The 18,459-nt window shown below is 40.2% G+C and overlaps 1 protein-coding gene across 1 annotated transcript; it reads left to right on the forward strand.

The window, feature by feature from the left end:
• The first annotated feature begins 16,001 nt into the window (after positions 1-16,001).
• LOC121465811 (olfactory receptor 4F15-like) lies at positions 16,002-16,937 on the forward strand. Its single transcript, XM_041679214.1, has one exon. It carries the CDS (start codon positions 16,002-16,004, stop codon positions 16,935-16,937), a length of 936 nt encoding a protein of 311 aa, XP_041535148.1.
• Positions 16,938-18,459: the final 1,522 nt, after the last annotated feature.

Genomic DNA, 18,459 nt, shown 5'->3' on the forward strand with positions numbered 1-18,459 from the left:
TGTCTGTGCTGCTGGGGTTTTACTTAGGAAGTGGTGTCCTGTGCCCACGTGTTGTAGAGTACTTCCCACTTTCTCTTCTATCAGGTTCAGTGTGTTCGAACTGATATTGAGGTCTTTAATCCACTTGGACTTGAGTTTCATGATACATGGTGATAGATAAGGATCTATCTTCATTCTTCCACAGATTGACATCCAATTTTGCCAGCACAATTTGTTGAAGATTCTCTCTTTTTTCCATTGTATACTTTTAGCTCCTTTATCGAAAATCAGGTGTTCGTAGGTTTGTGGGTTAATGTCAGGGTCTTCTATTTGATTCCATTTGTCGACTTCTCTGTTTTTATGCCAATACCAAGCTGTTTTCCATACTGTAGCTCTGTAATAGTGTTTGAAGTCAGGGATGGTAATGCCTCCAGAAGTTCCTTTGTTGTATAAGATTGTTTTGGCTATCCTGGGTTTTTTGTTTTTCCATATGAAGTTGATTATTGTCTTCTCTAGATCTGTGAAGAATTTTGATGGGGATTGCATTGAATCTATAGATTGCTTTTGGTAGAATTGCCATTTTTACTATGTTGATCCTCCCAATCCAAGAGCAAGGGAGATCCTTCCATTTTCTGTTGTCCTCTTCAATTTCTTTCTTCAAAGACTTAAGTTCTTGTCAAATAGATCTTTCACTTCCTTGGTCAGAGTTACCCCAAGATATTTTATGCTATTTGTGGCTATTGTGAAATGTGATGCTTCTCTAATTTCCCTCTCTGTTTCCTTATCCTAAGTTTATAGGAAGACCACTAATTTTTTGGAGTTGATCTTGTATCCTCCCACATTACTAAAGGTGTTTATCAGCTGTAGGAGTTCTTTGGTAGAGTTTTTGGGGTCGCTTATGTATACTATCATATCATCTGCAAATAACGAGAGCTTAACTTCTTCTTTTCCGATACGAATCCCCTTGATCCCTTAATGTTGTCTTATTGCTATCGCTAGAACTACAAGCACTATATTGAAGAGGTATGGAGAGAGTGGACATCCTTGTCGTATTCCTGATTTTAGTGGGATGGCTTTGAGTTTTTCTCCATTTAATTTCATGTTAGCCGACGGCTTGCTGTAAATAGCTTTCATTATATTTAGGTATGACCCTTGTATCCCTAATCTCTCCAAGACTTTTATCATGAAGGGGTGTTGAATTTTGTCAAATGCTTTTTCAGCATCTAATGAAATGATCATATGGTTTTTTTTCTTTCAGTTGATTTATATGCTGGATTACATTGATAGATTTGCGTATGTTGAACCAGCCCTGCATCTCTGGGATGAAGCCTACTTGATCATAATGGATAATTTTTCTAATGTGTTCTTGGATTCGGTTTGCCAGTATTTTATTGAGAATTTTTGCGTCGATATTCATGAGTGAGATAGGCCTGTAATTTTCTTTCTTGGTTGGGTCTTTGTGTGGTTTTGGTATCAGGATAACTGTAGCTTCATAAAAGGAATTTGGTAATGACTCTTCTGTTTCTATATTGTGAAATACATTAAGGAGTATAAGTATTAGCTCTTCTTGGAAGTTCTGGTAGAATTCTGCATTGAAACCATCCGGTCCTGGGCTTTTTTTGGAAGGTAGATTTTTGATAACGGTTTCTAGTTCTTCGCGACTAACAGGTCTATTTAGATCGTTCACCTAGTTTTGGTTTAGCTTTGGTATGTGGCACTTATCTAAAAACATGTCCATTTCTTTTGCATTTTCTAGTTTTGTGGCATACAGGCTTTTTTAGTAAGACCTAATGAGTCTCTGAATTTCCTCTGTGTCTGTGGTTATGTCCCCCTTTTCATTTCTGATCTTATTTATTTGCGTGTTCTCTCTCTGTCGTTTAATTAGTTTGGATAGGGGTTTGTCGATCTTGTTGATTTTCTCCAAGAACCAACTTTTTGTTTCATTGATTCTTTGGACTGTTTTCTGCGTTTCTATTTTGTTGATTTCCCCCCTCAGTTTGATTATTTCCAGTCTTCTACTCCTCCTGGGCGTGTCTGCTTCTTTTTTTTTTCTAAAGCTTTCAGGTGTGCTGTTAAGTCTCCGATGTATGCTTTCTCTGTTTTCTTTAAGTGGGCACTTAGTGCTATGAACTTTCCTCTTAGCACTGCTTTCATCATGTCCCATAGGTTTGAGTATGTTGTCACTTTATTTTCATTAAATTCAAGGAAGACTTTAATTTCTTTCTTGATTTCTTCCTTGACCCAGGTGTGGTTCAGTAGTTGACTGTTCAGTTTCCATGAGTTTGTCGGCTTTCTGGAGGTAGGATTGTTGTTGAATTCTAACTTTAATCCGTGGTGATCTGATAAGACACAGGTGGACACTGATTTTTTTTGTATCTGTGGAGGTTTCCTTTGTTTCCGAGTATGTGGTCAATTTTCGAGAAGGTTCCATGGGCAGCAGAGAAGAAGGTATATTCTTTCCTATTTGGGTGGAATGTTCTATAGATGTCTGTTAAGTCCATTTGCTTCATTACCTCCAGTAGTTCTCTTACTTCTCTGTTAGGTTTCTGTCTGATTGACCTGTCCATTGCTGACAGAGGTGTGTTGAAGTCTCCTACTACTACTGTGTGTGGTTTGATGTCTGCCTTGAGTTTTAGTAATATTCCTTTTACATACGTGGGTGCTTTTATATTAGGGGCATAAATATTCAGGATTGAGACGTCATGCTGACAAATTGTTCCTGTTATGAGTATAAAGTGTCCATCTCGATCTCTTCTGATTGATTTTAGTTTGAAGTCAGTTTTGTTAGAAATTAATATGGCCACACCTGCTTTTTTCTTAGGACCATTTGTTTGAAAGACCTTTTCCCTACCCTTTACTCTGAGTAGGTGCCTGTCTTTGTGGTTGAGATGTGTTTCTTGCAAACAGCTGAATGTTGGATCCTGTTTTCATATCCAATCTCTTAGCCTGTGCCTTTTTATAGGTGAATTGTGACCATTAATATTAAGTGATATTAATGACCAGTGGTTGTTCATGCCAGATATTCTTGTTGTTTTTGGAAGTAGAATTTGTGTGTCTCCCTTCCTTGAGTTGTGCTAGTGAAGGGTCGCTAGATGCCTAGATTCTAGATGTAGGCAGTGTTGGCAATGTTGGATTCCTTGTGTTGCGGTTTTCCTTCTATTACTTTCTGTAGGGCTGGGTTCGTGGCTACGTATTGTTTAAATTTGTTCTTATCCTGGAATGTCTTGATTTCTCCATTTACAGTGAACGAAAGCTTGGCTGGGTATAGTAGTCTGAGCTTGTATCCATGGTCTCTTAGCTTCTGCATTACTTCTATCCAGGACCTTCTGGCTTTCATTGTTTCCATAGAGAAATTGGGTGTAAGTCTGATCGGTTGACCTTTATAAGTTACTTGGCCTTTTTCCTTTGCAGCTCTTAGTATTCTTTCTTTAACCTGTATATTTTGTGTTTTGATTATAATATGGCGAGGGGATGTTTTCCTTTGATCCAGTCTGTTCTGTGTTCTGTATGCTACTTGAATATTCAAAGGAATATCTTTCTTTATGTTGGGAAAGTTTTCTTCCATAATTTTGTTCAAAATATTTTCTGGGCCTTTGAGCTGTGACTCTTCTCCTTCTTCTATTCCTATTATTCTTAGGTTTGGTCTTTTTATTGTGTCCCATAATTCCTGAATGTTTTGTGATGAGAATTGCTGGCTTTGCAGTTTTCTTTGATCAGAGCATTTATTTTCTCTATGGTGTCCTCAGAATCTGAGATTCTTTCTTCTATTTCTTTTTTTTTCTTCTATTTCTTGTATTCTATTGATTATGCTTGTTTCTGTAGGCTCTGCTCGTTGACCTAGATTTTCCATATCCAGCTGGTCCTCAGTTTTTTGTTTTCTTCCTTGCTTCCATTTCAGTTTTCAATTCTTGAAATGTTTCCATTACCTGTTTGATCGTTCTTTCTTGGTTTCCCAAGGTATCATGTACGTATTTACTCATTTCTTCAAATTTCTGGTTATACTTCTCATCCATTTCTATAAGGGCATTTTTCACATGTTGTTTAAGGGACTCTACTGCTTTCCAAAAGTCAATTTTTTCCACTTCTTCTGTGTTAGGGTGTTGGAGACCTTCTGTTGTAAGATCATTGGGTTCTGGTGTTTTCATGTTGTTTTTCAGATTATTGGGTGAATTCTTTCCTTGGTGCCTGCCCATCTCCTCCTATCGATGCTATCTAAGGAGTCTGTTAAAGCTGGTTCAGGTTTCCCTGCTGGCCAGGGGCTCCTCTTACAAAATGCACTTGCTCTGTTTCCTGTTTCCTGCCAGGGGGCCAAGATCCCTCTCACCCCTCAGAAGGGTTTTCAGGAATAGGACCTGGCTCCTCCTTTGCCATGGACCTCCCCAACCGAAGGCCTACCTCTTTGGTTTAATTGTAGTGGGGCGATCCATTCTCGGTGTTGTGCGCGGTCCCTGCAGCCTGCTTCTGCTGCTGGGATGGTTCCGCTGCCAGCAGCCTGTGTCCTCTGCTGCTGCTCCGGTCCCAGCCGGTTCCAGCCTGTCCCAGTTGGTCCCTGTCGGCTGCGCTGGGCGTCCTCAGGCCGCCTTCCCCTGCCCGGTGTTCTGGCCACCTTCCGCCGCCCGGTGTTCCGGCCGCCTTCCTCATTTCTGATCTTATTTATTTGCGTGTTTTCTCTCTGTCGTTTAATTAGTTTGGATAGGGGTCTCGATCTTGTTGATTTTCTCCAAGAACCAACTTTTTATTTCATTGATTCTTTGGACTGTTTTCTGGGTTTCTATTTTGTTGATTTCTGCCCTCAGTTTGATTATTCCCAGTCTTTTACTCCTTGGCATGTCTGCTTCTTTTTTTTCTAGAGCTTTCAGTTGTGCTATTAAGTCCCCAATTTATGCTTTCTTCATTTTCTTTAAGTGGGCACTTAGTGCTATGAACTTTCCTCTTAGCACTACTTTCATCGTGTCCCATAGGTTTGAGTATGTTGTCTCTTTATTTTCATTAAATTCAAGGAAAACTTTAATTTCTTTCTTAATTTCTTCCTTGACCCAGGTGTGGTTCAGTAGTTGACTGTTCAGTTTTCATGAGTTTCTCAGCTTTCTGGGGGTAGCATTGTTGTTGCCTTCTAACTTTAATCCGTGGTGATCTGATAAGACACAGGTGGACACTGATATTTTTTGTATCTGTGGAGGTTTCATTTGTTTCTGAGTATGTGGTCAATTTTCCAGAAGGTTCCATGAGCTGCCCAGAAGAAGGTATATTCTTTCCTATTTGAGTGGAATGTTCTATAGATGTCTGTTAAGTCCATTTGCTTCATAACCTCCAACAATTCTCTTAATTCTCTATTAGGTTGCTGTCTGATTGACCTGTACCTTGGAGAGAGAGGTATGTTGAAGTCTCCTACTACTAGTATGTGTAGTCTCCCAGTGGTGCGGACGCACGGCGGACACGCAAGCAGCGGGGACCAGCGCAGCGCAGAGAGGCAAACGGCATACCGAGAGCAGATCGCCCCACTACAATTAAATCAAAGAGGTAGGCCTTTCTATTGTCGAGGTCCCTGGTGAACGGGGAGCCTGGTCCTGTTCCTGAAGACCCCTCTGAGTGGTGAGAGGGATCTTGGCCAGCGGCAGGAGCCAGGAAACGGAGCGAGGGCATTTTGTAAGTGGAGCCCCTGGCCAGCAGGGAAACCTGATCCGGTTTTAAAAGATTCATTAGATAGCATCTATAGGAAGAGATGGGCAGGCACCAAGGCAAGAATTCACCCAACAATCTGAAAAACAACATGAAAACACCAGAATCCAATGATCTTACAACAGAAGGACTTGAACACCCTAACACAGAAGAAGTGGAAAAAATTGAATTTATGAAAGCAATAGAGTCCCTACACAACATGTAAAAAACGCCCTTATAGAAATGGATGAGAAGTATAACAAAAAGTTTGAAGAAATGAGTAAATACGTACATGATACCCTGGGAAACCAAGAAAAAATGATCAAACAGGTAATGAAAACAGTTCAAGAATTGAAAACTGAAATGGAAGCAAGGAAGAAAACAAAAAACTGAGGACCAGCTGGATATGGAAAATCTAGGTCAATGAGCAGAGTCTACAGAAACAAGCATAATCAATGAGAATACAAGAGATAGAAGAAAGAATCTCAGATTCTGAGGACACCATAGAGAAAATAAATGCTCTGATCAAAGAAAACTGCAAAGCCAGCAATTCTCATCACAAAACATTCAGGAATTATGGGACACAATAAAAAGACCAAACCTAAGAATAATAGGAATAGAAGAAGGAGAAGAGTCACAGCTCAAAGGCCCAGAAAATATTTTGAACAAAATTATGGAAGAAAACTTTCCCAACATAAAGAAAGATGTTCCTTTGAACATTCAAGAAGCATACAGAATATCAAACAGACTGGATCAAAGAAAAACATCCCCTCACCATATAATAATCAAAACACAAAATATACAGGTTAAAGAAAGAATATTAATAGCTGCAAAGGAAAAAGGGCAAGTAACATATAAAGGTAAACCGATCAGACTCACACCTTACTTCTCTATGGAAACCATGAAAGCCAGAAAGTCCTAGATAGAGGTACAGCAGAAACTAAGAGACCATGGATGCAAACCCAAACTACTATACCCAGCCAAGCTATTGTTCACTATCAATGGAGAAAAAACAAGACATTCCAAGATAAGAGCATGAGCAAGGAATTCAGGTCCGCCAGGGGCGCACCCACACACTGAGACAATGGGGATGTTCTATCGGGAACTCACCAAGGCCAGCTGGCCTGGGTCTGAAAAAGCATGGGATAAATTTGGACTAGCTGAACATAGCTGACAATGAGGAAGAATGGGAACTCAAGAACAATCGCAATGGGGTTTTGATCCTACTGCACGTACTGGCTTTGGGGGAACCTAGGCAGTTTGGATGCTCACCTTACTAGACCTGGATAGAGGTGGGCGGTCCTTGCAATTCCCACAGGTCAGGGAACCCTGATTGCTCTTCGAGTAGATGAGGGAGGGTGACTTGATCGGGGGAGGTGGAGGGTAATGGGAGGCGGTGGTGGGGTGGAGGCAGAAATCCTTAATAAATAAATAAATTTAAAAAAACCGGACTTGCTGAACATAGTGGACAATGAGGACTACTGAGAACTCAAGAACAATGGCAATGGGTTTTTGTTCCTACTGCTCATACTGGCTTTGTGGGAGCCTAGGCAGTTTGGATGCTCACCATACTAGACCTGGATGGAGGTGGGTGGTGCTTGGACTTCCCACAGGTCAGGGAACCCTGATTGCTCTTCGGTCTCATGAGGGAGGGGGACTTGATTGGGAGAGGAGGAGGGACATGGGAGGCAGTGGCGGGGAGGAGGCAGAAATCTTTAATAAATAAATAAATTTTAAAAAAGTTTAAAAAAGAAAAATAAAAACAATAAGAATAACCAGAGTAAGCCGGGCGATGGTGGCGCATGCCTTTGGTCCCAGCACTCGGGAGGCAGAGGCAGGCGGATCTCTGTGAGTTTGAGACCAGCCTGGTCTACAGAGCTGGTTCCAGGACAGGCTCCAAAAGCCACAGAGAAACCCTGTCTCGAAAAACCAAAAAAAAAAAAAAAAAGAATAACCAGAGTAAACAACCACTAGTCATTAATATCACTTAATATTAATGGCCTCAATTCACCCATAAAAAGGCACAGGCTAAGAGATTGGATACGAAAACAGGATCCAACATTCTGCTGTTTGCAAGAAACACATCTCAACCACAAAGACAGGCATCTACTCAGAGTAAAAGGTTGGGAAAAGGTCTTTCAAGCAAATCGTCCTAAGAAAAAAGCAGGAGTGGCAATACTGATTTCTAACAAAACTGACTTCAAACTAAAGTCAATCTGAAGAGATTGAGAGGACACTTTATACTCATAACAGGAACAATTCATCAGGATGAAGTCTCAATCCTGAATATCTACTCCCCTAATATAAAAGCACCCACTTATGTAAAAGAAATATTACTAGAACTCAAGGCAGACATCAAACCACACACACTAGTAGTAGGAGACTTCAACACACCTCTTTCTCCGATGTTATAACTTTAAAAAAAAATCTAGAAGCACAAAGCTACATGTACATAGAAGAGAAAACACACACTGCTTGCCTTCTAAGCCTAGGTTGCCCATTTCAATATACTTTTCCTAATTCCATTTACCTGCAAATTTCATTTTTCTTTACTACTACTGAATAAAATTTCACTATGTATGTGTGTCTATATATATATATATATATATATATATATATATCACGCTTATATAATGTGTTCTTCTATTAATAATATATGAGGCTGATTCCATATCCCCTCATTTTATAAAGGGTAGCAATGAACATGAATGTAAAACAGGTTCCTCTGTAGGGTAATATAGAGTCCTTTGGGTGATACTTGGGAGTGATATAGAAGACTCTAATTTTTTACTTTTTTTAAGTTAAAGCCAATATTATAGATTATTCTTTATTTTCTGTGTGTATAAACATGCAAAGAAACAAGAATTTTATTTCAATAAGAATTTGCTTTTTTCTCTGTGGCTTATAATAGGTTTCATTTCTTTTTTGAAGATCTTTTTGTTATTTTTATATTATTATTACAAATTTTCAGCTCCTCCAATTTTCCTTTCCCGGCCCCCATTCCCCCTCCCCCTCCCTCTCCAGTCCAAAGAGCAGTCAGGGTTCCCTGCCCTGTGGGAAGTCCAAGGTCCTCCCCACTCCATCCAAGTCTAGGAAGATGAGCATCCAAACAGGCTAGGTTCCCACAAAGCCAGAACATGCAGTAGAATCAAAACCCAGTGCCAATGTCCTTGACTTCTCAGTCAGCCCTCATTGTCAGCCATGTTCTGAGAGTCCAGTTTGATCACATGCTCTATCAGTCCCAGTCCAGCTGGCCTTGGTGGGTTCCCATTAGAAAAGCCCCACCTTCAAAGTGGGTGGGCGCACCCCATGCGGTACTGACTTCTTTGCTCATCTTCTCCCTTGTTCTGCTCTTCATCTGGACCTTGGGAGCTCAGTCCAGTGCTCCAACGTGGGTCTCTGTCTCTATCTCCATCCATCGCCAGATAAAGGTTCTTGGTGATATGCAAGATATTTATCAGTGTGGCTATAGGATAGGGCCAGTTCAGATGCTCTCTCCTCAGTTGCTCAAGGAACAAGCTGCAGACATCTCCTTGGACACCTGGGGACACCTCTAGAGTTCAATCTCTTGGCAACCCTAAAATGGTTCCCTTAATTAAGATATATACTTCCCTGCTCCAATATCTACTCTTCCTCCATCCCAAATGTCCATTCCCCCAAGCTCTCCCCATCCTCCCCTTCTCACTTCTCTCCCAGTCTCCCCTTACCTCCACCCCACCCCTACCCCCAAGCTCTCAATTTTTGCCTGGCAATCTTGTCTACTTCCAATATCCAGGAGGATAACTATATGGTTTTTTGGGGTTCAGCTTCCTATTTGGCTTCTCTGGGATCATGAACCATAGGCTCAAAGTCCTTTATTTATGGCTAGAATCCACTAATGAGTGAGTACATACCATATTCATATTTTTGGGTCTAGGTTACCTCACTCAGGATAGTGTTTTCTATTTCCATTCATTTGCATGCAAAATTCAAGATGTCATTGTTTTTTACCACTGAGTAGTACTCTAATGCATATATATTCCACACTTTCTTTATCCATTCTTCCATTGAGGGGCATCTATGTTGTTTCCAGGTTCTGGCTATTACAAATAACGCTGCTATAAACATAGTTGAACAAATGCTTTTGTAGTATGATAGGGCATCTCTTGGGTATATTCCTAAGAGTGGTATTGCTGGATCCTGGGGTAGGTTGATCCCGAATTTCCTGAGAAACTCGCACATTGATTTCCAAAGTGTTTGCACAAGTTTGTATTCCCACCAGCAATGGATGAGTGTTCCCCTTACTCCACATCCTCTCCAGCAAAGGCTATCATTGGTGTTTTTGATTTTAGCCATTCTGACAGGTGTTAGATGGTATCTCAAAGTTGTTTTGATTTGCATTTCCCTGATCGCTAAGGATGTTGAGCATGACCGTGTCTTTTGGCCATTTGAACTTCTTCTGTTTAGAATTCTCTGTTCAGTTCAGTACCCCATTTTATATATTTTACATCAAGACCACAGATTTTCCTCTTTTCTCTCCACCTATTCCTTCCTTACAAAGTTACCTACCCAACATATCCACTTTTCCTCTGTTTCTGTTCAGAAAGGGGCAGCCTCCAATGGGTATCAACAAAACATGGCATATCAAGTTGCAGTAAGACTAAGTACTTTTCCTTGTATTAACTCTGGGCAGGGCAACCTAGTATGAGGAATAGATTCCCAATGGCCTGTAGGTATTAGGGACAGTCCCTATTCCCATTGTTAGGAGTCTCATAAGTAGAGCAAGCTATACAACTGTCACATATATGTAGAGGGGTTAGGTCAGTCCTGGAAAGGTTCCCTGGTTCTTGGTTCAGACTTTGTGAGTACCTCAGAGCTCAAGTTAGTTGTTTCTGTGGGTTTTCTTGTGATTTCCTTGATGCCTCTGGCTCCTACAATCGGAAGGATTTGTTTCTAAAGTAGTTCTATTTTTGGTTTTTGAGAAGTCACCAGACTAATTTCAAAAGTGGCTATAGTACTGTACACTCCCATCAGCAGTATATAAAGATTTCCCTGTTTTTCTCCCTTCTCTCTCCCCATCTCCCCTTCCACCAACACCTACCCAACCCCTACCCCCACCCCTTTGCTCCCAACTTTTGCCCGGCAATCTTGTTTGCTTCCAATTTTCAGGAGTATCTATATATGTTTTTCTTGTTATATGGCTTCTCTAGGCTTGCGAACTATAGGCTTAATGTCCTTTGTTTATGGCTAGAATTCACTAATGAGTGAGTACATACCATATTCCTCTTTTTGAGTCACTTAGGATAGTGTTTTCTATTTCCATCCATTTACATGCAAAATTCAAAATGTCATTATTTTTTACCGCTGACTTGTTTCTACTGCATGCACTGGCTTTTTGGGATCCTAGTCTATTTGGATACATAGCTTTTTAGGCCTGGATGTAGGGGGGAGGGCCTTGGACTTCCCAAAGGGCAGGGTTCCCTTCCCCCTCTTAAGGAGGGAGAGGGACAGAAGAGGATGAATGGGGGAGTGGAAAAAGAATGGGAGGAGGGGAAGTGCAAACTTTTAATGAAACAAAATAAAAAAATAAAATAAAATAAAAAGATTCCCCTTTTCAAAATCCACTCCAAACTTTGCTATCCTATCATTTGTATTCCTGATGATGGCCGTTATGACTAGGTCGAGGTTGAGTCTAAAAGTAGTTTTAATCTTCATTTTCTTGAAGTTCCTAAAGGTGCAACAGTAAGCACTCATATATTAAAGGCATCCAGCTTCTAATTGGGCTTAAGGTCCACTCTACAGAATGGAAACCATGCCTGGTACTGCAAACCTAGCCAACTACCTAGGACCAGTGAGATCATAGATCTCAGAAGAAAACCTACTACCTCCATTATACTAAACCATCATAATTCCCATCTGCATTCATCATATTTAGCTTCCTATCCACAGATACATGCAGCTCCTGCTCCCCAAAGAATATTCTCTAAGGAACAAATGGAGGTCATTTCGAAAAACCACCCAAGGCCAAAATGTAAAGATCAACTGATCGTGGGGAGCACAACCCCAATTGCTATATCTGCAACACAAATTCTCCACCTACAGGGTACAACCTGGAAGAAGAACAGAAATATGGTAAAAGCCAGGGAACCAGGAATCTGGTGTGATATTATGTCTCCTAAAAATGACAGGGAAAGTTAGCCCATGATTCCTCAATAATGCTGATGCCAAAACAAGACCTGAACAAATACAACAACTATAAAATATAACATAGAAGAGGAAGCTCCATAATGCCTTAGACAAAGAACTGCAGGCAACTAAGGAATGCTGGGTGTGAAAACACAGACTTCCCCATGAATGAGCCCCAGTTGGTCAGCTGTGAAATCATATGCATACCAGTAGCAGGAAGCAAACTGAGCAAGTAATATTTTATGGTGGTAATGTAATAGTAACAAAGAAAAGGAACCTTGAATTTGAGGGAAATCAAGTGGGGATAAAGGGAAAGAACTGGTGGTTGGAAAGGAAAGGGGAATGATGTAATTATATTTTAATTTATACACAAGTATTATATATAAATATATATAAAATATATGGTCACATATGTTATCTCCATGAATACTTAAAAATGAGGTAGCTTTGATTTAAGTGACTACTCAATGTTACCTTATTATGCAGACCTTAGATCTTTTACATTCATATATCTTTCTGTCTCTCTCCCATTCCCTCCTTTGTGATTCATTTAAAGCTTCCTCCTTTGACTTGCCAGGATTCCAGGTAACAATTCCCTTGCACAATGAGTTCATATTGGCCATCCCAAGTCTCTGTGATATCATTTGGTCAGTACTCCTCTGTGGGCCAATTAGCTGTGTCCCCACAGTAGCAGCCCTCGTGGAGATGCTTATACATGAAATAATGCTACTTCTAATCAAGAGTATACTATGCTTAAGTCTTTGGAAATAAACCTTTAAGAGCACTAGTGACAAATATAGTAATAGCCTATTATAGTACAATATCTAAGGTTCCAACTAGCCAGTATTAAATAGATTTATTCTGATGATAGATTATTTTCTATAGAAATCAATTAAATATTATCTTGCACCAGAAAAAATGCCTCAACTTAGGTTGATGAGCAAAAAATAAATAAAGAAATAAACAAAGGAAAAGAAGAAAGACACAATATCTAAAACTTAAATTACTTTTTAACCTCTAAGTTTGAGATGGGAAAACAAGGAGCTAGAAGTATAGGAGGCAGCCTTAGAAGTGTAAGAATTTACTCTCTGCATCAGAGTGCTAAGAATTGTCTGTTCTTTGAAATGCCAAAGTCTTCATGTGGAAATAGATAAAGATGGCCTGGAAACAACCAGTTTGTTCTGTGCTGCAGGTATTAAATGGATTGCTCTCCTTCATGTTTATTTTAAGAATCATTGTGAATAATAAGATGCATCTATAAGATGCATTTGAAGAAACCTAAGAAACCTAGATCTTATGAATGCAGCCTGCCGTCTCTCTTAAGCCTGCCTTCTCTCATTAAGGTCTGCCAAACACACTGTGAGTCACTGTAAGGCAGCTAGACAACCACTAAGGAGCAACACACAACAGAATAGTCATGAGAAAAGGATCAAGTCTCCTGTAGATATTGAAGAAGATGCTCATCAGACTCTCTGGATTCCTACAACTCACTATTCTGAAATGTCACTTCTACTTTCATGGTCTTAATTCCTCCAGGAAGGGACAATAACAACTACTCCTGCAGTAGTTACAAGTGTCAGACAAGATAGTGTGTGGAAGTATGGTGTCATGTACATAATTGATGCTGGTTTTGTTTTAGACTGGGTTATTACTGTCATAGGAAGCTCATCAATCATGAACTGCTGCAGAGTGTCCTTGGCTGTGTTAGGAAATCTTTAAGCTCAGATATGAGTTGTATATTGAAAAAGAACAAGAGCTGTACCTGGATCTGCAGCCTGGGTTCTGATTTCCTTCAGACTGCAACCCTCATCAGGCTGACTCACAGGTATTGTTTCTACTTCAGAAAATTTATATGACCACATTCCTTGTTTGGCAGTCTTACTATTTTTTACATTGTGTGTGCTAATGTAGAAGACTAAAGGGTACTGAATGTGTTACTACTTCAAAAATTCATTGAACAATGGGTATAGTAGACATCTAGAAAGTGTTTGTTTATTGATGACAAATGGCTATGATAAGTGACACAGTGAATTTATAATGACATTCTAACTATAACAAAAGAAATAAAAGGTAGATTGATCTGAAGAAAGGTCTTCTTTAGAATATGAAATGCAAATAACTACAAACAAGGGACAAGAGTGGAGATAGCTGCAACCCAAAGAAGAGGATACTATCGTTATAAAGAGTTTCATTGCTTTTGTAGTGTTTTCTATTTCCATCCATTTGCATGCAAAATTCGAGAAGTCATTGTTTTTTACCGCAGCGTAGTACTCTAGCGTGTATATATTCCATACTTTCTTCATCCATTCTTCCATTGAAGGGCATCTAGGTTGTTTCCAGGTTCTGGCTATTAAAAATAATACTGCTATGAACATAGTTGAACAAATGCTTTTGTCATATGATAGAGCATCTCTTGGGTATATTCCCAAGAGTGGTATTGCTGGGTCCAGGGGTAAGTTGATCCCGAATTTCCTGAGAAACCGAAACACTGACTTCCACAGTGGTTGCACAAGATTGCATTCCCACCAGCAATGGATGAGGGTACCCGTTCCTCCACAGCCTCTCCAGCAAAGGTTATCCTTGGTGTTTTTGACTTTAGCCATTCTGACAGGTGTAAGATGATATCTCAAAGTTGTTTTGACCCACACAGGAGCACTGGACTGAGCTCCCAAGGTCCCAATGAGGAGCAGAAGGAGGGAGAACATGAGCAAAGAATTCGGGACCACGAGGCGTGCATCCACCCACTGAGACAGTGGAGCTGATCTACTGGGAGCTCACCAAGGCCAGCTGGACTGTGACCGAAAAAGCATGGGATAAAACCGGACTCTCTGAACATGGCGAACAATGAGGGCTGATGAGACACCAAGGACAATGGCAGGGGGTTTTGATCCTACTTAATGTGCTGGCTTTGTGGGAGCCTAGCCAGTTTGGATGTTCACCTTCCTAGATATGGACAGAGGGGGGAGGACCTAGGACTTAACACAGGGCAGGGAACCCGGACTGCTCTGTGGACTGGAGAGGGAGAGGGAGAGGAGTGGGGGGAGGGGGAGAAGGGTGGGTGGAGGGGGAGTAGGGTGGGAGGAGGGGAAGAAGGGTGGGAGGAGGGGAAGGGAAATGGGAGGCTGGGAGGAGGTGGAAACTTGTTTTTTGTTTATGTTTTTTTTTCTTCTTTCCGCAATAAAAAAAAAAGACAAAAAAAAAGAGTTTCATTGTGTGGCAGACTAGTATTCTATTATAAAATAACCAAAATGTTTGAAATCATTCTTTACCATCTGCACTCACCCCTTTAGTTTTGCAGACAATGAAATGGGAGACAGGCAGTGAGTGAAGTGTGGAAGGGGTGGAAGAAAACCTTTCTTTGAGTTCTCAAAGACTCGAGGCGGGCATTATGTTTTTCTCACTCCAGATACACTGTTCTTTCCACCATACAATGAAGTATGAATACACAAAACAGGGTGGAAATGATCTTGAAGTATCAATCATGTAGAATTTTTTAATAAATTTTATTATAAAATGGATTTATATGCATTTTATTCACATAATCCATGTATTGCTGCATCCTACAAATCTTTTCTAACCCAGTTCTTACCCTGCTGCATCTACAACCTAGACTTTAAAACTTTTGCAGTTTTGTTATTAAAGTGGGGTGATGTTATGGTTTGTGCATTATCTTCTCACTGTATATGGAAAAAGGTGAATATGGTTTGATAAAAGATTAACTGTGAGACAGCCTTTATGGGAGTACTGTACCACTTTGCTAATTGGAACAATCAAAGAGGTAAGAAACCTAAAGGTCCACAGAAAGTTTTGGGGACACACCTTGGGCAGGAGCAGGAAACTGGATTAGAGAAATCGGGGGGGGGGTTCTTCTTATTTCCTTTCTCCCGTGTCTTATTTCCTTATAGCCTCATAGTCTCCTCATAGCCGTTTGTCAGGCCGGTCATTTGTCCTCTTCCAATACTTATTCCTAAATATTCCCTATCTTTATTTGGATACTGTTAAGAAATACAGGATGTTAGATGTGGTGGCTCATGGCATTGAATGACTGCCAATTTTCTGCAGTTACACTGAGGTGAACTGACTTTATATAGCATTTTACAGTGTGAAACTGATGTAGTCATTAATTGCGCATTCAGCTTGTATTTTCTCTTCTCTAACTTTTTCAGGTTTTATTGAATAAAGCTTTATTCTCCACTGCAATGGATGGAAACAACTACTTTGTTGTATCTGAATTTGTGTTCCTGGGACTCTCCAATACATGGGGAATCCAGTTGCTTCTCTTCTTCTTTTCTTCTGTGTTCTATACAGCAAGTCTGATGGGGAACCTCCTCATTGTGTTCTCTGTGACTGCTGACTCCAACCTGCACTCCCCAATGTACTTCCTGCTGGCCAATCTCTCATTTCTTGACCTGGGAGGTTGCTCTGTTGCAGCACCCAAGATGATTTATGATCTTTTTAGAAAACACAAATCCATTTCATTTGGGGGTTGTATAACTCAGATCTTCTTTATTCATGCTATTGGGGGTACAGAAATGGTACTGCTCATAGCCATGGCTTTTGATAGATACGTAGCCATATGTAAACCTCTTCACTACTTGACTATCTTAAGACCAGGAATATGCATTTTACTTTTGTCAGTAGCCTGGATCCTGGGACTTATCCACTCAGTGGCCCAACTGGCTTTCGTTGTAGACTTGCCCTTCTGTGGACCTAATATTCTGGACAGTTTTTACTGTGATCTCCCTCAGCTCATTAAACTTGCTTGCACAGAGACCAACAAATTGGAGTTTATGGTCACAGCCAGCAGTGGACTCATCTCCTTGGGCTCCTTCTTCATACTGATATCTTATATCTTCATTTTGGTCACTGTTCAGAAGCACTCTGCAGGTGGCATATCCAAGGCCCTGTCTACTTTGTCAGCTCATGTGACAGTAGTGGTTTTATTCTTTGGGCCATTGATCTTCTTCTATATCTGGCCATTCCCTTCATCACACTTAGACAAATTCCTTGCCATCTTTGATGCAGTCCTCACTCCTTTTCTGAATCCAGTCATCTATACGTTCAGGAACAAGGAGATGAAAGCAGCGATGAGGAAACTCTGCTACCAGCTTCTGAGTTACAGGGAAGTATCCTAAATACTTTGTTTTTAAAAAAAAAAAACATTAAAAATGCAACTCTACACTCAATGGCCATGAAGAAAATGAAGTCAATGATATTTCAGCTCTCTATTAGTTTGTGAACCAGGTTACATTTAGGAATTTACCAGTTATTATCTATAGTACCTTAATCAATATGCATGAGGGGAGTTTGAATTAAAGTTTCTATGCCCACACCTTGTACGGGATGCTTTCTACAAAATTATTAGTAGTCATAATTTTGTACAGTATTTAACTTTGATGATTTTTCAAAATAAATTAGGAAGTGTTTTCACTTGTTCCTTTTATAATTACTATATAAAATACCTCAAAATAAAGTGATTTTAGCCTCAATCTACTTTCTATAGTGTTCTTAACCTTTCCAAAAGAGCCTAACAGAGAATATGTTCAGCAATTTACTGTTGAAGATGAGCATAACTCCTTTTTATTGTTATATTTTCCTGTTTTAATAAAAAAATTCAGTGGTGGTGGTGGTAAAATTGATGCATATGGGGGCAATAGTTGTGGTCGTAGCTGAAATAAAATAATAAATAGGCTCCTAAAAATCCTCTAAGGGTGTTGATGGGGTGTAAGCTATGCCAGTTTCAAACAGGCTGCAGAATGAGACACTAAGAGCAAGAGTGATGATAATATGACATAAATTTTGTGTCAAACTATCCTGAGTGAGGTAAGCCAGACCCAAAAAGAGGAACATGGGATGTACTCACTCATATTTGGTTTCTAGCCATAAAGGACATTGAGCCTATAATTAGTGATCCTAGAGAAGCTAAATAAGAAGGAGAACCCAAAGAAAAACATATAGGCATCCTCCTGAATATTAACTTTCATCAGGCGATGAAAAGAGACAGAGACCCACGTTGGAGCACCAGACAGAAATCTCAAGGTCCAAATCAGGAGCAGAAGGAGAGAGAGCACGAGCAAGGAACTCAGGACCGTGAGGGGTGCACCCACACACTGAGACAATGGGGATGTTCTATCGGGAACTAACCAAGGCCAGCTGGCCTGGGTCTGAAAAAGCATGGGATAAAACCAGACTCGCTGGACATAGCGAACAATGAGGACTACTGAGAACTCAAGAACAATGGCAATGGGTTTTTGATCCTACTGCACGTACTGGCTTTGGGGGAGCCTAGGCAGTTTGGATACTCACCTTACTAAACCTGGATGGAGGTGGGCGGTCCTTGGACTTCCCACAGGTCAGGGAACCCTGATTGCTCTTCAAGCTGATGAGGGAGAGGGACTTGATTGGGGGAGGGGGAGGGAAATGGGAGGCGGTGGCGGGGAGGAGGCAGAAATCCTTAATAAATAAATAAATTTAAAAAAAAGAAAATAATCCAAAGCTACAGAGAAACCCTGTCTCGAAAAAAAAGAAAATAATAATTATAATACATACAATGTAAAAATTATATATTATGAGATACATGTCATATTTCAATGTATTTACATTATATAATGTTTAAATTCATAAAGCATAGTAGTGATTTTCCATTTCTTTTATGAG

This window comes from Microtus oregoni, unplaced genomic scaffold (assembly GCF_018167655.1).
Source record: "Microtus oregoni isolate MIOR12 unplaced genomic scaffold, Mior012 000031F_ref0000149, whole genome shotgun sequence".
Classification (NCBI taxonomy): Eukaryota; Metazoa; Chordata; class Mammalia; order Rodentia; family Cricetidae; genus Microtus; species Microtus oregoni.